Source organism: Haematobia irritans, chromosome 2 (genome assembly GCF_050003625.1).
Source record: "Haematobia irritans isolate KBUSLIRL chromosome 2, ASM5000362v1, whole genome shotgun sequence".
Lineage (NCBI taxonomy): Eukaryota > Metazoa > Arthropoda > Insecta > Diptera > Muscidae > Haematobia > Haematobia irritans.
In genome coordinates, this window is record NC_134398.1 from 8,688,490 (window position 1) to 8,708,683 (window position 20,194).

A 20,194-nucleotide genomic window follows, 5' to 3' on the forward strand; every position below is an offset into this window, starting at 1 on the left:
AATTTTGACAAAATTTTTCTATAGAAATAAAATTTCGACAAAATTTTCTATAGAAATAAATTTTTGACAAAATTTTCTATGGATATAAAATTTCGACAAATTTTTCTAAAGAAATAAAATGTTGACAAAATTTTTCTACAGAACTAAAATTTTTACAAAATTTTTCTACAGAACTCAAATTTTGACAAAATTATCTATAGACGTAAAATTTTGTCTAAATTTTCTATAGAAATAAAATTTTGACAAAATTTTCTATAGAAATAAAATTTTGACAAAATTTTCTATAGAAATAAAATTTTGACAAAATTTTTCTATAGAACTAAAATTGTTGGCAAAATTTTCTATAGACATCAAACTTTGTCAAAATTTTCTATAGATATAAAATTTTGACAAATTTTTTATGGATATAAAATTTTGACAAACTTTTCTATAGACATAAAATTTTGTCTAAATTTTCTATAGAAATAAAATTTCTATAGAAGTAAAATTTTGACAAAATTTTTCTATAGAAATAAAATTTTGACAAAGTTTTGTATAGAAATAAAATTTTGACAACATTTTCCATAGAAATAAAATGATGACAACATTTTCTATAGAAATAAAATTCTGACAAAATTTTTGCGAACATTTTCTATAGAAAAAAAATGTTGACAAAATTTTCCGAAAATTTTCTATAGAAATAAAATTTTGACAACATTTTTCTATAGAACTCAAATTTTGACAAAATTTTCTATATACAGAACAAAATTTTCTATGGATATAAAATTTCGACAAATTTTTCTAAAGAAATAAAATGTTGACAAAATTTTTCTACAGAACTAAAATTTTTACAAAATTTTTCTACAGAACTCAAATTTTGACAAAATTATCTATAGACATAAAATTTTGTCTAAATTTTCTATAGAAATAAAATTTTGACAAAATTTTCTATAGAAATAAAATTTTGACAAAATTTTTCTATAGAACTAAAATTGTTGGCAAAATTTTCTATAGACATCAAACTTTGTCAAAATTTTCTATAGATATAAAATTTTGACAAATTTTTTATGGATATAAAATTTTGACAAACTTTTCTATAGACATAAAATTTTGTCTAAATTTTCTATAGAAATAAAATTTCTATAGAAGTAAAATTTTGACAAAATTTTTCTATAGAAATAAAATTTTGACAAAGTTTTGTATAGAAATAAAATTTTGACAACATTTTCCATAGAAATAAAATGATGACAACATTTTCTATAGAAATAAAATTCTGACAAAATTTTTGCGAACATTTTCTATAGAAAAAATGTTGACAAAATTTTCCGAAAATTTTCTATAGAAATAAAATTTTGACAACATTTTTCTATAGAACTCAAATTTTGACAAAATTTTCTATATACATAAAATTTTGTCTAATTTTTCTATTGAAATAAAATTTTGACAAAATTTTCTATGGATATAAACTTTCGACAAAATTTTCTAAAGAAATAAACTTTTGACAAAATTTTTCTATAGAACTCAAATTTGGTCTAAATTTTCTATAAAAATAAAATTTTGACAAAATTTTCTATAGAACTAAAATTTTGACAAAATTTTTCTATAGAACTAAAATTGTGACAAAATTTTGCTATAGAACTAAAATTTTGACAAAATTTTCTATAGACATAAAATTTTGACAAAATTTTTTATAGATATAAAATTTTGTCTAAATTTTCTATAGAAATAAAATTTTGACAAAATTTTCTACAGAAATAAAATTTCGACAAAAGTTTCTATAGAAGTAAAATTTTGACAACATTTTTCTATAGAAATAAAATTTTGACAAAATTTCCTATAGTAATAAAATTTTGACAAAATATTCTTCTTATTCAAAATTAGTTCAAAAAACTCGTTTAATTATTATTTAATTATCATTGATATACTCACTCGCACACAATACATTGTCCTGTAAAAACATCGCAAGGACCTCCATCACAATCACAAGGTCTACAAGAGGATCCAATTTCAGTGGGATTGCCATAATAACCATCGTCACACATTTCACAATGATCACCGGTGTAACCTAAGAAGGAAATATAGCAAACAAAATTAAAAAATACATAAATTTAATTTGAAAGAAATGTGATGCATAAAGAAATCAATCTCAATCTGCTGCACATCACTGTATTTCTCCCCTCAAGGTGAAAAACAAATAGCAAATACACTCACCTGGGGGACATTGTGTGCAAATATATTCGGTATTTTTCACCACACCATACAAGGGGTTGATGTCCATAATAGAGTAGGTTTTAAGTTGACAGCTTGGTGAGAAGTTATTACTATCCACCAATAGAGGGCAAGCACATGGTTGGCAGTCGTTGGGAGTACCCTCTAGCGGATTGCCATAGAAACCACGATTACAGCGTTCGCATCTGTAACAGAGAACAAATATTACATGGAAATACAATATCGGTGGTGCAAAATGAAATTGTAATAGAGCAACTTTACATATCTAGCTAAGACTCTAACCATTTCAAGACAGAAAATAGGGTGAATTAAGAATTTGTTTGGCTACTGTTGTGGGCAAAAGTAAGTGAATTTTCAATTTAAACTCCATGGGCTTTACCTTTAGAGGTAGTTCTTATTTCTTGACTTTGAAGGAGATGAAATTAGTAAGATGAAGAGTTTTTATATAGAAAAATCCATACTTTTTGCTCACAGTAGCATTTTAAATATTTTTATATTGCTCCATAGCATTTTCAAATTTTGTATCAATATTCCAAAATTTTACCCAAGAAATCTGCGTATTTATATTCAACGTTTTGCTTACCTTTCACCATGCGTGTTATGCATACAATTTCCACAACCACCACTTTGTAGATCACACGAATTCGAATGGCCATTACAAGGACATGGTTTACATCTTGCCACCTGATGATGATCACTGGAATTTTCATAAATTCGTATATAACCAAAGTCACAGGATTCACACGAGAGACCTGTATAGCCAGCAGGACATGAACACTGTTCAATCTTGGTGGTGGCTTGGCCAAATTCTGTGCCACCCGTAAACAAGAGAACTCTTTCCAGATTTGTTTCCACTTGATCGGTATGAAATGAGGCTCTCACCAATAGAGCTTCTAGATTCGTTAGAATCGATAGATATTGACTACGTGATACTTCTGTTCCATGATAATCGGTACGACGCATACGGGTTTTAATATCCTTCACCTCGGAGGGGACATGATACCAATTTGTCTCCTCTAGAGTTATATTAATCACAGCCGATGTATCTCTGGTGAATTCCCCATCACCATAGGCTATTTTCATGCCATTCTTTCCCAACAATATAACATGGGGTCCCGTTGTTGGTTTACCCGAAGTATCACCTCTAATGGTAACCCATTTCAGTTGCACAGACAATCGAGATCCATAGCTGGTAAGACGATTTCCTAAATATCCTTTGGGAGCTTGCCAATAAATGGCCTCCACATCTGGCAAATCAAACATGCTATAACTCAGGGAATTCGTTTCAGCATCCAAAGAGGGATATGTGGATTGTGAGAGTGTTATATCGGTTATCTTCCAATCATTCAAGGTCTCAAAGGCCAATGTCGATAGTGTAGCACTGGAGCAGGAAGCCTCTAGGCCGGAACACCAACAAGGCGAGCAGCCATCAATATTATCCGCATTCAAATCATAGAAACCATCGCGACATTTCGAACAGGACTCTCCCTCCACATTGTATTTACACATGCATATGCCGGAGCATTCGGTATCGGTGACAGTACCCCGAGAATCACATTCACATTTGCGGCATTCTTCACCATAATACCCTTGGGCACACTCTTCGCACTGTGGACCCTGGAATCCCTCATTACAAATGCATTGACCTCCTTCCGGTTGGCACATACCCTGCGACCCATTCAAAGAGCATTCACATGGTAGGCAGGCTTCCGTGTGTGCAGCTCCCATAGGCCTATAAAAACCAGGCAGGCATAGTTCACATTCATTTCCCGCTGTATTATTTTGACAATCCTGACATAGTCCTCTCTCCATGAAGGGGTCATAAAAGCAACTCTCCGCATGACTATGGCATTGACAGACCTCACATTCGTTGGCCTCATGAGTGGTACCATTACGAAAGGGTTTATCCTGATACAAAGGACAACACTGGGAACAATCTTCACCACAAGTGTTATGCATACATTCACATTGCAATGAAGATTCCAAACTGGAGAACTCCTTTTGCCCCTTGTATTTCTCAGCCAGCTCCTTGGTCTTCTCTGCATGACCGTGACAATCTAAACGGGCACTAACCCTTATCTGTTTCAGTGAATAGAAACTTCTCTTCTCCAGGGAATGGGCATCCAATTGCCAATAGACACTGTTATCCAAATTGGCTGTGGAATGCATACCCTGAAATCGTATGCGTATGTAACGGGCTGTTATAAAATTCATTATATCCTGTGACTGATCCATAGCTCCAGGGCGATTTTTTAACAGCGACACATGTAGTTCACCATTCTCCAAGGGTAAAGCTTTGGCAAATTGTGTAGTGCATATAACTTCCGAATCATTTTGGAAGACATATTTTCCATTTTGTCCTGGTAAACCATAGCGTTGACGACAATCGGCATCAGAACGTCCAAAATATTGCCATGGTTCATAGTTGTAGCCATCGAGAGATTTCTCTAATATCCAAGAGGCTGGTCTGGGTGAATTTGCCGATTTCAGCATTACATAAAATACTTGATAGATCTGGAAAGAGAGAAAGAAAGAAAAAGATAATCAGCTGTCACGAAATAGTCGGAAAACAGAATTAGGACAAAGTTTGATGATAAGATAGAAGAGGAGGATGGATATGGGAAGTCGCCACATAATTTTCTATTAAAAATTTGTATGGGAGATATTTCACTTTCATCTCTAGGTACTCCGAATTCGTACTAAGCCGCTATAACCTAACCTAATCTAGCCTTGGATTTTTGAAACCACCTGCAATGCATTTCCACTATCAAAAATCTATGCAGTCTGTGTTGAGTATGAGTACATACAGTGGAAAGGATTTCCAAGTTCGACCTATATTTATATAATAGGAATATAATTCTCATCATAGTCGTGGTGGTACAAGAATTTATATCCATGTTTTTCGAGCAATGACCAGAGTCCCAACAGCCAAGGGAATAAATAAGATGAGTGGCACGACAGTTGTATGTACAAACTAAATGTCATAAGAGCTCAATCATACCGCCTTCGTTGCTTCGGCTGTTAGCTTGCTTCCGCACTACTTGCCTCCGCATTTTCCGCACTAAGTGATTCAGTATTTAGCTTTCTTCCGTAACAATTTTGTTCTTTCCGCACTTCGTACCTTAGCAATGAGATTTTTTCTCCATAAAGTGCTTCAGCTATTAATTTGCTTCCGCACTACTAGCTTCGGCACTCAGTTTGCTTCCCTTCGACACCTAGATTTCTTCCATACTAAGTGCTTCGGCACTTAACTTGCGTCCGCACAACTTGTGGCAGTATTCGGCACTAGTTCCCTCAGAACCTAGCCTTCTTCTGCACTAAGTTCTTCGATATTTAACTTGCTCCTGCACTAATCCTGTTCAAAAATTTGTTTCCTTCCGCAATGGGCTTTTTTCAGCACTAAATGCTTCCGCACTTCATTCTTCAGTATTTAGCTTTCTTCAGTGCTTTTCGAACTTCTTGCTTTAGCAATGAGATTTTTTTCCGCACAAAGTGCTTCGGCTATTAATTTGCTTCTGCATTTCGTGCTTCCGCATTAGTAGCTTCGTTTCGTGTTTCGACACTCATCTTGCTTTGGTATTTAGCACTAGTTCCCTCAGAACCTAGCTTCCTTCTGAACTCAGCCTTTCGATATTTAATTTGCTTCTGCACTAATCTTGTTCGATAATTTGCTTTCTTCCGCAATAAGCTTTTGTCCGCATTAAGTGCTTCAGCAGCTATCTTGCTTCCGCACTTCATTCTGCAGTATTAAGCTTTTTTCCGTACTAATTTTATTCTTTCCGCACTTCGTTCTTTAGCAATGAGATTTTTTTCCGCACAAAGTGCTTCAGCTATTAATTTTCTTCTGCATTTCATGCTTCCGCATTAGTAGCTTCGGCACAAAGTGTTTCGACACTCAGCTTGCTTCCGTACGACTTGCGTCGGTATTTACCACTAGTTCCCTCAGAACCTACCTTCCTGCTGCACTAAGCCTTTCGATATTTAATTTGCTTCTGCACTAACCTTGTTCAATAATTTGATTCCTTCTGCAATAAACTTTTTCCGCACTAAGTTCTTCCGCAGCTATCTTGCTTCAGCACTTCGTGCTTCGATATTTAGCTTTCTTCCGTACTAATGTTTTTCTTTCCGCACTTCGTGCTTTAGCAATGAGATTTTTTCCGCACAAAGTAGTTCTGCTATGAATTTGCTTCTGCATTTCTTGCTTCCGCACTAAGTGCTTCGGCAATCAGCTTGCTTCCGCTTGAGTTCGTAATGTGCTTCCTTCCGCAATAAGCTTTTTTCCACACTAAGTGCTTTCGTAGTTATCTTGCATCCGCACTTCGTGGTTCGGCATATACCTTACTTACGCACTAGTAGGTTCGGCATCTCGCTTCCTCTCACAGGTTTGGTATTTAGCTTGTTTCTGCAATAGTTTGCTTGTTGTGTAGCTTTCTGACGAACTAAGTGCTTCGACATTCAGCTTGCTCTCGCTCTACACCAAGCTTTCTTCCATATTAAGTGCTTCGGCTCCTAAATTTACATCCGCACTAAGTTTGTTCGGCAATTAGTTTGTTTCGACATTAAGTGGTTAGATATTTCGCTTGCTTCCCCACGATAAATTTCCTCACATCCTCCCACTCTAAGTGGTTTGGTATATAGCGTGCTTCCGCACTAGTTGCCTCGGTATCCTGCTTTCTTCCGCACTAAGCGCTTCATCATTTAGCACAAGTTGCCTTGAAACTTAGGTTGCTTCCACATTTAGTTTGCTCCCGTCATAATTGCTTCGGAATTTAGCTCGTTTCCTCAATATGTGCTTTAGCATTTAGATTGCTTCCGTAATAATTGCGTCTGTATCTAGCTTTCTTCTGCACTAACTGCTTCGGCAGGTAGCGAGAATTCGCATTAATTTTGTTCTGGAGTTAGCTTGCTTCCGCACCACTTGTTCTGGCATTTAGTTTACTTCATTTCATTTCACTTTATTTATAATTCACTTTATTTATAGTTTACTTCCGTACGATTACCTTCGGGGCCGAGTTTACTTCGTCCCTCCTGCATTTCTATCTAACTGTTGAGAGTCACCGTTGATCAATGGTTAGTATGGTTGTCTTGCCTAAAAGGAGTCGTGAGTTCAATACCAGTTTCGACCGAAAAACAAAAAGTTCTTCAACTGTGGTTTATCTCCTCGGCACCTAGATTTCTCCGCACTAAATGCTTCGGCACTGAGCTTGCTTCCGCACTACTACGTGGTAACACTTGGATGAACCATGGTGCAATGGTTGGCATGGCCGTCTGGCATGCAAAGATCGTGGATTCAATTTCGGTTTCGGCCAAACTTCCGTGCGATTACCTTCGGGACCGAGTTTACTTCCTTACCCCTACATTGCTAGCACACTGTTGAGAGCCACCGTTGAACACTTAGATGTATCATGGTGCAATGGTTAACATGACCGGTCTGGCATGCAAAGGTCGTGGATTCTATTTCGGTTTCGACCGAACTTCCGTACGATTACCTTCCGGGCCGAGTTTACTTCCTCCCTCCTCCATTTCTAGCTAACTGTTGAGAGCCACCGTTGAACACTTAGATGCACCATGGTGCAATGATTAACATGACCGTCTGGCATGCAAAGGTCGTGGATTCAATTTCAGTTTCGGCCGAACTTCCGTACGATTACCTTCGGGGCCGAGTTTACTTCCTCCCTCCTCCATTTCTAGCTAACTGTTGAGAGCCACCGTTGAACACTTAGATGCACCATGGTGCAATGGTTAACATGACCGTCTGGCATGCAAAGGTCGTGGATTCAATTTCAGTTTCGGCCGAACTTCCGTGCGATTACCTTCGGGGCCGAGTTTACTACCTCCCTCCTCCATTTCTAGCTAACTGTTGAGAGCCACCGTGGAGCAATGGTTAGTATGGCTGTCTTGCATAAAAGGAGTCGTGAGTTCAATCCCAGTTTCGACCGAACAACAAAATTTTCTTCAGCGGTGGTTTATCTTCTCGGTACCTAAATTTCTTCCGCACTAAATGCTTCGGCACTGAGCTTGATTACGCACTACTACTTCGTAACACTTGGATTCACCATGGTGCAATGGTTAACATGACCGTCTGGCATGCAAAAGTCGTGGATTCAATTTCGGTTTCGGCCGAACTTCCATGCGATTACCTTCGGGGCCGAGTTTACTTCCTCCCTCCCGCATTTCTAGCTAACTGTTGAGAGACACCGTTGAACACTTAGATGCACCATGGTGCAATGGTTAACATGACCGTCTGGCATGCAAAGGTCGTGGATTCAATTTCAGTTTCGGCCGAACTTCCGTGCGATTACCTTCGGGACCTAGTTTACGTCCTCACCCCTACATTGCTAGCAAACTGTTGAGAGCCATCGTGGAGCAATGGTTAGCATGTCTGCCTTGCATACAAGGGATCGCGATTTCAATCGCAGTTTCGACCGAACAACAAAATTTTCTTCAGCGGTGGTTTATCTTCTCGGTACCTAAATTTCTTCCGCACTAAATGCTTCGGCACTGAGCTTGATTACGCACTACTACTTCGTAACACTTGGATTCACCATGGTGCAATGGTTAACATGACCGTCTGGCATGCAAAAGTCGTGGATTCAATTTCGGTTTCGGCCGAACTTCCATGCGATTACCTTCGGGGCCGAGTTTACTTCCTCCCTCCCGCATTTCTAGCTAACTGTTGAGAGACACCGTTGAGCAATGGTTAGTATCGTTGTCTTGCCTAAAAGGAGTCGTGAGTTCAATCCCAGTTTCGACCGAACAACAAAAAGTTCTTCAACGGTGATTTATCTTCTCGGTACCTAGATTTCTTCCGCACTAAATGCTTCGGCACTGAGCTTGCATCCACACTACTACTTGGTAACACTTGGATGCACCATGGTGCAATGGTTGGCATGGCCGTCTGGCATGCAAAGGTCGTGGATTCAATTTCGGTTTCAGCCGAACTTCCGTGCGATGTGATTACCTTCGGGTCCTAGTTTACTTCCTCCCTCCTGCATTTCTAGCTAACTGTTGAGAGCCACCGTTGAACGCTTAGATGCACCATGGTGCAATGGTTAACATGACCGTCTAGCATGCAAAGGTCGTGGATTCAATTTCGGGTTCGGCCGAACTTCCGTGCGATTACCTTCGGGAACTAGTTTACTTCCTCACCCCTACATTGCCAGCAAACCGTTGAGAGCCACCGTGGAGCAATGGTTAGTATGGCTGTCTTGCATAAAAGGAGTCGTGAGTTCAATCCCAGTTTCGACCGAACAACAAAAAGTTCGTCAACGGTGATTTATATTCTCGGTACCTAGATTTCTTCCGCACTAAACGCATCGGCACTGAGCTTGCTTCCGCACTACTACTTGGTAACACTTCGATGCACCATGGTGCAATGGTTGGCATGGCCGTCTGGCATGCAAAGGTGCATGGGATTACCTTCGGGACCTCGTTTACTTCCTCACCCCTACATTGCTAGCATTCCTGCCTTGCATATAAAGGGTCGTGATTTCAATTCCAGTTTCGACCGAACAACAAAACTTTTTTCTTACGCAATAAATGCTTCGGCACTGAACTCGCCTCAGCACTACCACTTGGTAACACTTGGATGCACCATGGTGCAATGGTTAGCATGACCGTCTGGCATGCAAATGTCGTGGATTCAATTCCGGTTTCGGCCGAACATCAAAAAGCTTTTTTTTCAGGCTGAGAAATGGAATATCCAGGAGAAAAAAAATTAGCATTTGGGCTTGTTATCGAAACCAAAAAGCAGTCCATGCTGGTCAGGACATATGCAGTGTGTAAGGATAAGTGCCAGTCTTACTGCATAACAATAGTTCACAAAGATAAAAATTGCGACTTCGACCTTGAACACACGCCTCGAAGCGGACGAAATGAGAGGAAAAGTGGTATACATGACATATTCACTGTCTATATTCAATTGATAGAAAAATCTGCATTATTGACGATTTTTGGACAACTTCCTTTGTAACATGAATAAACTTCTAGATCAACTCTAAATTTTTTTTCAATATCGATTGTCCTTGATCACTATCATCAAAGACAATTCATCATTTGCCTTAGAATTTTTTTTATCATGCCAAATGCTTATGCAAAATAATTGCAAAATAATGTTTAACAAATGACATATGGACTGACTGACTGTATGTCTTACAAACAATGCTAATGTGTAACAAAATTTTTGAACAAAAAAACACAAATTGTGGTAAATTATGAGATGTCTGCTTAATAAAATTTCCATATTAATAATCCAATAAGGCCAGTTTCATATCAAATTCTAAACAAATTGACCCCCCATTTTCCTTGTGCAAAAAGCTTAGCTCAAATAATAACCTGTAGAATTTTTGGTGGACTTTGGATTATTGGAGACAGATGACGGTCTTACTGGTTCCTTTAGCGAAAAAGAATAATGGTAACCAAAACCCCAACCGTGTTGCTGATACAAAATTTGAAAATTAAAAAAAAAAAAAAAAAAAAAACAATAAATGATTTGCATTTTTCAATTTGCAAAACTACCATGTGGGGACATTCTGTTGTCCAAAAAGGAATTCCAAAATGGGAGAAAAAACATTAATATTAATTAATTGCTTTGCAATGCGAATAATTGATTAAATAAAACTAAGTTTTATTTTTAGTTTTTTTTTTTTTTTGTTTTTTTTTTTTTTTTTTGTTTCAAGTATCTAGATTCTAAAATCGTATATTGAAATTTTCAAATTTAAATTAAACGGCTAGAGTTTTTTGCCCACATTTTCCCACATGTTATGGCGCCACCTGTTTGAAATGCACAAGGGGAGATCATGTTTTAAGATTTGAGATTTAGTTCTTAAGATTCTGCAAAACTCACTCAATGCAAAATTGGTTGTTATCGATCATTAGTTTGGTTTTGGTTTGGTTTATAAAAAAAAATAATACTAACTTTTTTATAATGACCTGATTTGAACTTTTCAAAGACAAAAAATATACCCCCATTGAATCAATTGCTTAGTTTTTTGTATCAAGATTTTATATATGAAATTGAAATAACATGAAATATTCGAATATTCACGACTTGTCTACCATTCCTTGTTTGACTTTTGATCTGGCGGCATTGATAATTCGGCTTGTTTTCTGGTGTTTATTTTTGTATGGCGTCAGGTTTAGATTTGAACAAGGCAAAGTGTTAAAATGATAAGATTTTCTTGGGCTGTATGATTTGGATACACAGTGAAATTTTTTTGTTGAAAATGATTTTGATATAGAAAATTAATTGAATAGTACCATAATAAAAGACCAATTGAAAAGTTCCATAGTAAAATTTTTTGAAAGTGGGGGGAAATCGAAAACCGGAAGCCGCTGAGACGACAAAGAGAGTTGCCGGTAGTTTCAAGCGAAACCCTAACCTCTCTCTCCGAGATGCCGCAATTAAGCTGGGTGTATCGTCTACAACCGTGCATCGAGCCAAAAAACGAGCCGGACTATCGACTTACAAGAAGGTAGTGACTCCAAATCGCGATGATAAACAAAATACGACGGCCAAAGCCGACTACAAGCAGCTTCCGGGACAGGAGTTTTATACGGCAAAAGGAAGGGGAAAGGTAGCAGATATTTTCAAGCACATAAAACTGTCAAAGTTCGCAAAGAAATATCTGGTTTGGCAAGCCATCTGTACCTGTGGCTTGAAAAGCAGCATTTTCATAGCTTCCGGAACTGTCAACCAAGAAATTTACGTGAAAGAGTGTTTGAATAAACGTCTGCTGCCTTTCCTGAAGAAACACGGTTGTTCCGTACTGTTTTGGCCGGATTTGGCATCTTTCCATTACAGTAAAAAGGCCATGGAGTGGTACGCCGCCAACAACGTGCAGGTGGTTCCCAAGGACAAGAGCCCTCCCAACACGCCAGAGCTCCGCCCAATTGAGAAATACTGGGCTATTGTCAAGCGGAACCTAAAGAAGACCAAAAAACTGCTAAGGACGAGCAGCAGTTCAAGGCAAACTGGCTTTCTGCGGCGAAGAAGGTGGACAAGGTGGATTTGGAAAAGCGAAAGCCTAACTGAATATTTTGCCTGAATTGTATTCTAATTGAACTTGAAAAAGAAATTTAATTTGATTTTTTAAATAAACGATTTCACCGATTTACACGCGTTTTCCCTTGACTAAATTTTGACCGTATCACCCTTTATATTAGACAAAAAATGTATGTATAAGTAAGTCTACAAATAATTCGAATCGATATGGAATTTTGCACCGTACGTAGAGAGCCAGAACTGAAATATGGGGGTGGCTTATTTGTGGGCTATATACAATAATGAACTTGATATGGACCAATTTTTGTGTGATTGGGCATCGATTTATCTAAGGGCTATATATAACTATAGATCGATTAGGACTCAGTTAGGCATGGTTGTTAACGGCCATATACTAGCACAATGTACCAAATTTCAACTGACTCGGATGAAATTTGCTCCTCCAAGTGGCTCCAAAACCAAATCTCGGGATCGGTTTATATGGGGGCTATATATGATTATGGACTGATATGGACCACTTTTGGCATGGTTGTAAAATATCATATACTACCACCACGTACCAAATTTCAACCAGATCGGATGAAATTTGCCTCTCTTAGAGGCTCCGCAAGCCAAATCGGGGGATCGCTTTATATGGGGGCTATATATAATTATGGACCGATGTGGACCAATTTTTGCATTGGTGTTTGAGACAATATATTAACACCACGTACCAAATTTCAACTGAATTAGATGAATTTTGGTCTTCCAAGAGGCTCCGAAGGTCAAATCGAGGGATCGGTTTATATGGGGGCTATATATAATTATGGACTGATGGGGACCAATTTTTGCATGGTTGTTAGAGACCATTTACTAACACCATGTACAAAATTCCAGCCAGATCAGATGAAATTTGCTTCTCTTAGAGGATCGGCAAGCCAAATTTGGGGGTCCGTTTATATGGGGGCTATACGTAAAAGTGGACCGATATGGCCCATTTGCAATACCATCCGATCTACATCAATAACAACTACTTGTGCCAAGTTTCAAGTCGATAGCTTGTTTCGTTCGGAAGTTAGAGTGATTTCAACATCCCAGATCGCCAGATCCTCAAATGTGACCTCCGGATCCTCTTGGAGGAGCAAAATTCATCCGATCCGGTTGAAATTTGGTATGTGGTGTCAGTATATGGTCTATAACAACCTTGCGAGAATTAGTCTATATCGGTCCATAATTATATATAGCCCCCATATAAACCGATCCCCAGATTTGACCTCCGGAGCCTGTTGGAGGAGCAAAGTTCATCCGATCCGGTTGAAATTTGGTATGTGGTCTTAGTATATAGTCTATAACAACCATGCAAAAATTGGTCCATATCGGTCCATAATTATATATAGACCCCATATAAACCGATACCCAGATTTGAACTCCGGAGCCTCCTGGAGGAGCAAAATTCATCCGATCCGGTTAAAATTTGGTATGTGGTGTTAATATATGGTCTGTAACAACCATGCAAAAATTGGTCCATATCGGTCCATAATTATATATAGCCCCCATATAAACCGATCCCCAGATTTGACCTCCGGAGCCTGTTGGAGGAGCAAAATTCATCCGATCCGGTTGAAATTTGGTATGTGGTGTTAGTATATGGTCTATAACAACCATGCGAAAATTAGTCCATAACGGTCCATAATTATATATAGCCCCCATATAAACCGATCCCCAGATTTGACCTCCGGAGCCTGTTGGAGGAGCAAAATTCATCCGATCCGGTTGAAATTTGGTATGTGGTGTTAGTATATGGTCTATAACAACCATGCAAAAATTGGTCCATATCGGTCCAATTGTATGTAGCTCCCATATAAATCGATGCCCAGATTTGACCTCCGGAACCTCTTGGGGGAGTCAAATTCATCCGATTCGGTTGACATTTGGTACATTGCGCTAGTATATGGCCGCTAACAGCCACGCAAAAATTGGTCCATATCGGTCTATATTTATATATAGCCAATGGCCGATCACACAAAAATTGGTCCATATCGCCAAAAATAATCTACCAACATTTTATTTCTATAGAAAATTTTGTCAAAATTTTATTTCTGTAGAAAAATTTGTTAAAATTTTATGTCTGTAGAAAATTTTGTCACAATTTTATTTCTATCGAAAATTTTGTTAAAATTTTATGTCTGTAGAAAATTTTGTCAAAATTTTATTTCTATCGAAAATTTTGTCAAAATTTTATTTCTATAGAAAATTATGTCAAAATTTTATTTCTATAGAAATTTATGTCAACATTTTAGTTCTATAGAAAAATTTTGTCGAACTGAGTTATATACGTATTTAGTCGGCCTTTTTTTGTTTAATATATCCCCCGTATGGACTAACTTACAATTTAGAAGACGGTGTTAAGGATTATTTAAGATACCTTGCCATCGGCAAGTGTTACCGCAACCCATTTCGATTGTGGATGACAGTCTTTAGTAGAAGTTTCTACACAATCCATGGTGTAGGGTACATAAGATTCGGCCTGGCCGAACTTACGGCCGTATATACTTGTTTTTTATTGATTTTTGTTTTGATAAAAAATTTTTGTTTATTTTTTTTTTAATTCAACTAAAGTTTTAATTGGCAAATTATTGGTGATATATTTTCCTTTGTAGCTGCCCAAAATATTGCGATACCACTTTTGTCATACGATGGGTCCTTTATTTGTAAATAGGTCTCAGTTTCTGGTGCGCTAACCATTGAATCTCGGTGGTATTCAAATCAAGGTCAGGTCACATAAATTTGCTGATTACGACAGTGGTTTTGACTTTGAACCTTTTAAACTTTTTTATTAGAAAATTTAAACCAGATTTTATTCTAAATTTTATTTTCTGAAAAATATGAAAATAAATAAATCAAGAGTTCACATAACATACATACAAAAAATATTTCTTTTTTTTCAATCACGAAATTATTTTTTAATTGAAATGTCTTCACTCACAGAAATGATAGTATCAACAAAGTCAATAAAAAAACTAAATGATCCTATTAAAAAATTATTAAATTATAAAAAAAATTATAAAAAAAATTGTGATTGATTTTTGTTTCAATTAAAAATTTGTTGAATCACTTAAATTTTTAATTGAATATTTTTTAAAACTTAATAATAATTGTAATTGGAAAAATTTTCGTAATTTTTTTGTGTATACAACAAATTATTTATCCTAATAATTTTTTATTATTTTTTTAATTAACTTATTAATTTAATACTTTTTAAAAGCAATTACATTTTAGTAATATTTTTTAGTTTTTTTTTACAACAATGAAATTTTATTTATTTTTCCAAGTGTAGTTCCCTATTAAACTCAAATTAATTAAAATAAATTAATCTGTGACCCATCTAACATTTGATCGTTTGCTCTTTCCCTAGAGCACTATCAATATTCCCCTTAGCTTTTTAATAAGCCGCCAGAATTGCCCCTACGAATATGCTGGGTGGGGGGGTTGATTGCCCCCTTTTTTAAGTGATTTCGTGATCATTTCTAAGGTGTCAAAAGATTTATGATAAGCCCAGTTTCACTTGCCTTTCATTCAAATGTCTTAGAAGATTTAATAAAAGACGCTTTTTTCTAACAAATCCGATTTCATGCATTGTTTGGAAAGGGCAATGGTATCACATAGGTCATTGTCTAAATATAAGCACTTTGAAATGGTCATTGAATGATAAGGCCAGCATTTTGAAAGAAATATTTAACCTATCCCAAGGAAATAATTTAAATTTTTATTAAAGTAAGGAAGAGAAATTCTTTAGAAAATGTAGCCATAACTCTCACATCGTCGTTAATACCCGATCCGAATTTTCCAATGTCATTGATGCTCTCATTATTTTTCTGAAGCTTTCAATTCCCTTTCATTAGTGGATTATAGCTGTGGTTTTTAAGTTTTTTTTTTCATGGCATCATTTTCTTGTGATCGTTTTATGGGTCTATTTCTGTGCCAGACAATTTCCCCAAGCAATTAGTTCTGCTCCCAATTCTAGTATAAGGTTCACTTGTTTATTTATTTTTTATTCTTTTTAATTTGGAATTTTTCTAGCTGTATGCCCACATTGATGGTGTGTCAAAAAATTGACATCAGGAGAAAAACAGAACCATGGGAAAACTAAGTAGCAGCAAATGCCTCATACAGCATCCAAATGATATATAGACAATAAATGGGTATGGGATTTTTAGGTGATCACATTTTGTAGCAGATTGTCATTGATAGTGAATTATATTAAAAAAAGAGTTTTTAATACTATTTCCTTCAAGATTTAGTAGATACATTAGAAGGTTTCAAAATCCCAAAAATTGTTATTAAAAATTGAAAACAGATGTTTTTATTTAATTTTAAGCAATTTTTCTTTAGAGATTATTTCTTATCTTAGAGAAGAAATTTTAAGATGGCCTCAAAAAAAAAACAAAAAAAAATATTAAGCAAATATAATTTTTAAAGTAATTTTATTTTATGTTTTGAAAGAATATTTTTCATCCATTGGCGTAGTTTTAGAATTCCAGACGGCCTTTTACATTTACGATTTTTAGATGATGGGTGATTTCCACGATTTATGATTCTGTACAGAAGACTTAAATATATGGTGGAGGAATATGAGCTTCATTAAGATGAACGCCTTATAATCTTCTACACAGAAGATTTCTTCGTAAAATGAATAGAGCGCAGCAATGTTTTTCTTTTGTTTTCAACCTATTTCCACAATTGTCCCATATAAGAAAGAAGCGAGATTCCTACTGTCCTCACCTACTAAATCAAATTAAATGTTTTAAAATATTTATTATTGCATATATTATAAAAATTACAAAAAAAAAAGAGAAAGCTACACTGAAAAAAACAGTGAACCCACCAGGAAGAAAAATTTTGGTTAATTTTAGAAAATTTACATTATTTTTAGAAAATTTAAACTAAAGAATACTACAAGCGCTGACATCACGCCGATATCACAAAAATAAGTAAATATTTTTCGACAAATTCAAGAAAATTTATTAGAGTTAATTAATTTTGTTTCACTTGTTAAAGAAAATTTTGTAGGTTGAAGGAAAAAATTTGTAATTCAAAATTGCAAGAATGTCTTTAGTGCCATACGAAGTTCACGATGGGTGCAATAATGTTTTTTTTTTCAACCTATTTCCACAATTATCCCATATAAGAAAGAAGCGAGATTCCTACTGTCCCCACCTACTAAATCAAATCATATGTTTTAAAATATTCATTATTGCATAAATTATAAAAATTACAAAAAAAAAATAGAAAGATACACTGAAAAAAAACAGTGAACCCGCCAGGAAGAAAAATTTTGGTTAATTTTAGAAAATGTAGATTATTTTTAGGAAATTTTAACTAAACAGTACTACAATCGCTGGCATTCGAAAAATTCAAGAAAATTTAATTTTTTTTCACTTGCTAAAGAAAATGTTGTAGTTTGAAGGAAAAAATTTGGAGTTCAAAATTGCAAGAATGTCTTTTGTGTCATACGAAATTCACGATGGGTGCATTTGTAGTGAAATTTGAAGAAATATTTAAACAAATAATGAACTATTTTGTGAGAAGTACGAATTTAGTAAATCTTTGTACTTCATATGTGTACAATTTTGTTTCCATTTTTTTAGTTAATTTAACTAACGTACGCAAGAAATTATTTGAGTAAAGGATACTTTCTCCAAACATAATAATTCCATGAGCTAAAATAAAGTTAAATTGGCTTTAGTGAAATAGAGGGTTCGCTTTGCTTTGAGTGTATAATAATATCACAATTTAGTGTTAAAATATTTATTATTGCCACACAATGATTTTGAATGACCGTAAAATGAAGTTGATCGAGATATCAGAGGCCTTAAAGATATCAAAGGAACGTGTTGGTCATATCATTCATCAATATTTGGATATGCGGAAGCTCTGTGCAAAATGGGTGCCGCGTGAGCTCACATTTGATCAAAAACAACAACGTGTTGATGATTCTGAGCGGTGTTTGCAGCTGTTAACTCGTAATACACCCGAGTTTTTCCGTCTCAAGATAATCGATATCGATTATCTTGAGAAGGGAAAAACCATCAACAGTGACTATTATATGGCGTTATTGGAGCGTTTGCAGGTCGAAATCGCGGCAAAACGGCCCCATGTGAAGAAGAAAAAAGTGTTGTTCCACCAAGACAACGCACCGTGCCACAAGTCATTGAGAACAATGGCAAAAATTCATGAATTGGGCTTCGAATTGCTTCCCCACTCCCCGTATTCTCCAGATCTCGCCCCCAGCGACTTTTTCTTGTCCTCACACCTCACAAAAGGATGCTCGCAGGGAAAAAATTTGGCTGCAATGAAGAGGTGATCGCCAAAACTGAGGCCTATTTTGAGGCAAAACCGAAGGAGTACCAAAAAATTGGAAGGTCGGTACAATCGTTGTATCGCTCTTGACGAGAACCATGTTGAATAATAAAAACGAATTTTGACAAAAAAAAAATGTGTTTTTCATTGTTAGACCGGGGACTTATCAGCCAACTTGTTATTTGATATCACTTTGATTTGAAGCAAATTTTCTTGGAGAAACGCAACAAATAAGAAAATATAATATATATTATATATGGAATTAGGAAGGTAGATTCCTACTGTCCCCATCTACTAAATCAAATTAAATATTTTAAAACATATTTTATTGCATATATTTGATATCACATCTGAATCACATTTTCTGGGCGAAACACGAATAAAAAATAAATATCAAAACCAATTAGTATCTCCATATTTCATGATCTCACTAGACCATTATTTGTTAATCAATTTAAGGCCATTTAAATTATTTTATTTTTATTTTTATGTCATATATTTGGTGGCGGTTAAATATATAATTAAGGTGCAAATCTCAAACTTGCATAATATAAATCGAATCTATATTGAAAAAAATATTGTCCTCCGTACAAAGGTTACTTCGTATAAAGAAATGAGCAAAATTCCTACAGTACCCATCTACTAAATATTATAGAATTAAAAATTAAAAAAAAAAGAATAAAAGTGAAAAAGTGAAAAAGCTATAATAGTATCACAATTAAGCGTACAGTAATATTATTTTCAACCTATTTCCCCAATTATACCACATGATAAAGAAGGGAGATTCCTACTGTGCCCATCTACTAAATCATTTTATATGTATTTAAAAATGTATATGTGTCTATGTGTCCCCATCTACTAAATCAAATTAAATATTTTATAATATATTTTATTGCATATATTTGATATCATATTTGAATCACATTTTCTGGGCGAAACACGAATAAAAAATATATATCAAAACCAATTAGAATCTCCATATTTCATGATTTCACTAGACCATTATTTGTTAATCAATTTAAGGCCATTTAAATTATTTTATTTTTATTTTTAAGTTATACATTTGGTGGCGGTTAAATATATAATTAAAGAGCAAATCTCAAACTTGCATAATATAAATCGAATCTATATTGAAAAAAATATTGTCGTCCGTACAAAGGTTACTTCGTATAAAGAAATGAGCAAAATTCCTCATCTACTAAATATTATAGAATTAAAAATTTAAAAAAAAAATTAAACATATACACGTATGATATATACAGAATAATAGTAAAAAAGCTATAATAATATCACAATTAAGCGTACAAGAATATTATTTTCAACCTATTTCCCCAATTATACCACATGATCCCAACAAAAAAAGCATTGCCAAAAAAGTAATGAAAATGTTCTTTTTGGATCCGGAAGTGGTGCAAAATTAGCGCAGAAGCGATGAATTTAACATGGTCTTGTCATAGGACGGAAGTCATCCATTTCAACAGCCCTTACACTGAATTTGCGTCACTTCTTTAGGTGCGATCCGAACTCAATGTTTTGGATGTAAATTAAAAAATTCTGTGATATTTTGTCAAATAAATAATTTTTATAATTTTTTATAATTTTTAATGGATTCTAACGCTTGTCGGAAACGTTTGTCCTTAAATA

General features: G+C 35.3%; 1 protein-coding gene across 2 annotated transcripts in view; it reads right to left on the bottom strand.

Annotated features, from left to right (window-relative positions):
- wb (wing blister) overlaps nt 1-20,194 on the bottom strand; it is a 326,545-nt gene that overhangs the window by 170,220 nt on the left and 136,131 nt on the right. For both annotated transcript variants that reach the window (XM_075293261.1, XM_075293262.1), the window contains exons 4-6: nt 2,792-4,722; nt 2,191-2,393; nt 1,909-2,044 (exon numbers count right to left, since the gene is read on the bottom strand). In XM_075293261.1, the coding sequence (XP_075149376.1) occupies nt 1,909-2,044; nt 2,191-2,393; nt 2,792-4,722 (2,270 nt within the window). The remainder of the gene's footprint in view (nt 1-1,908; nt 2,045-2,190; nt 2,394-2,791; nt 4,723-20,194) is intronic.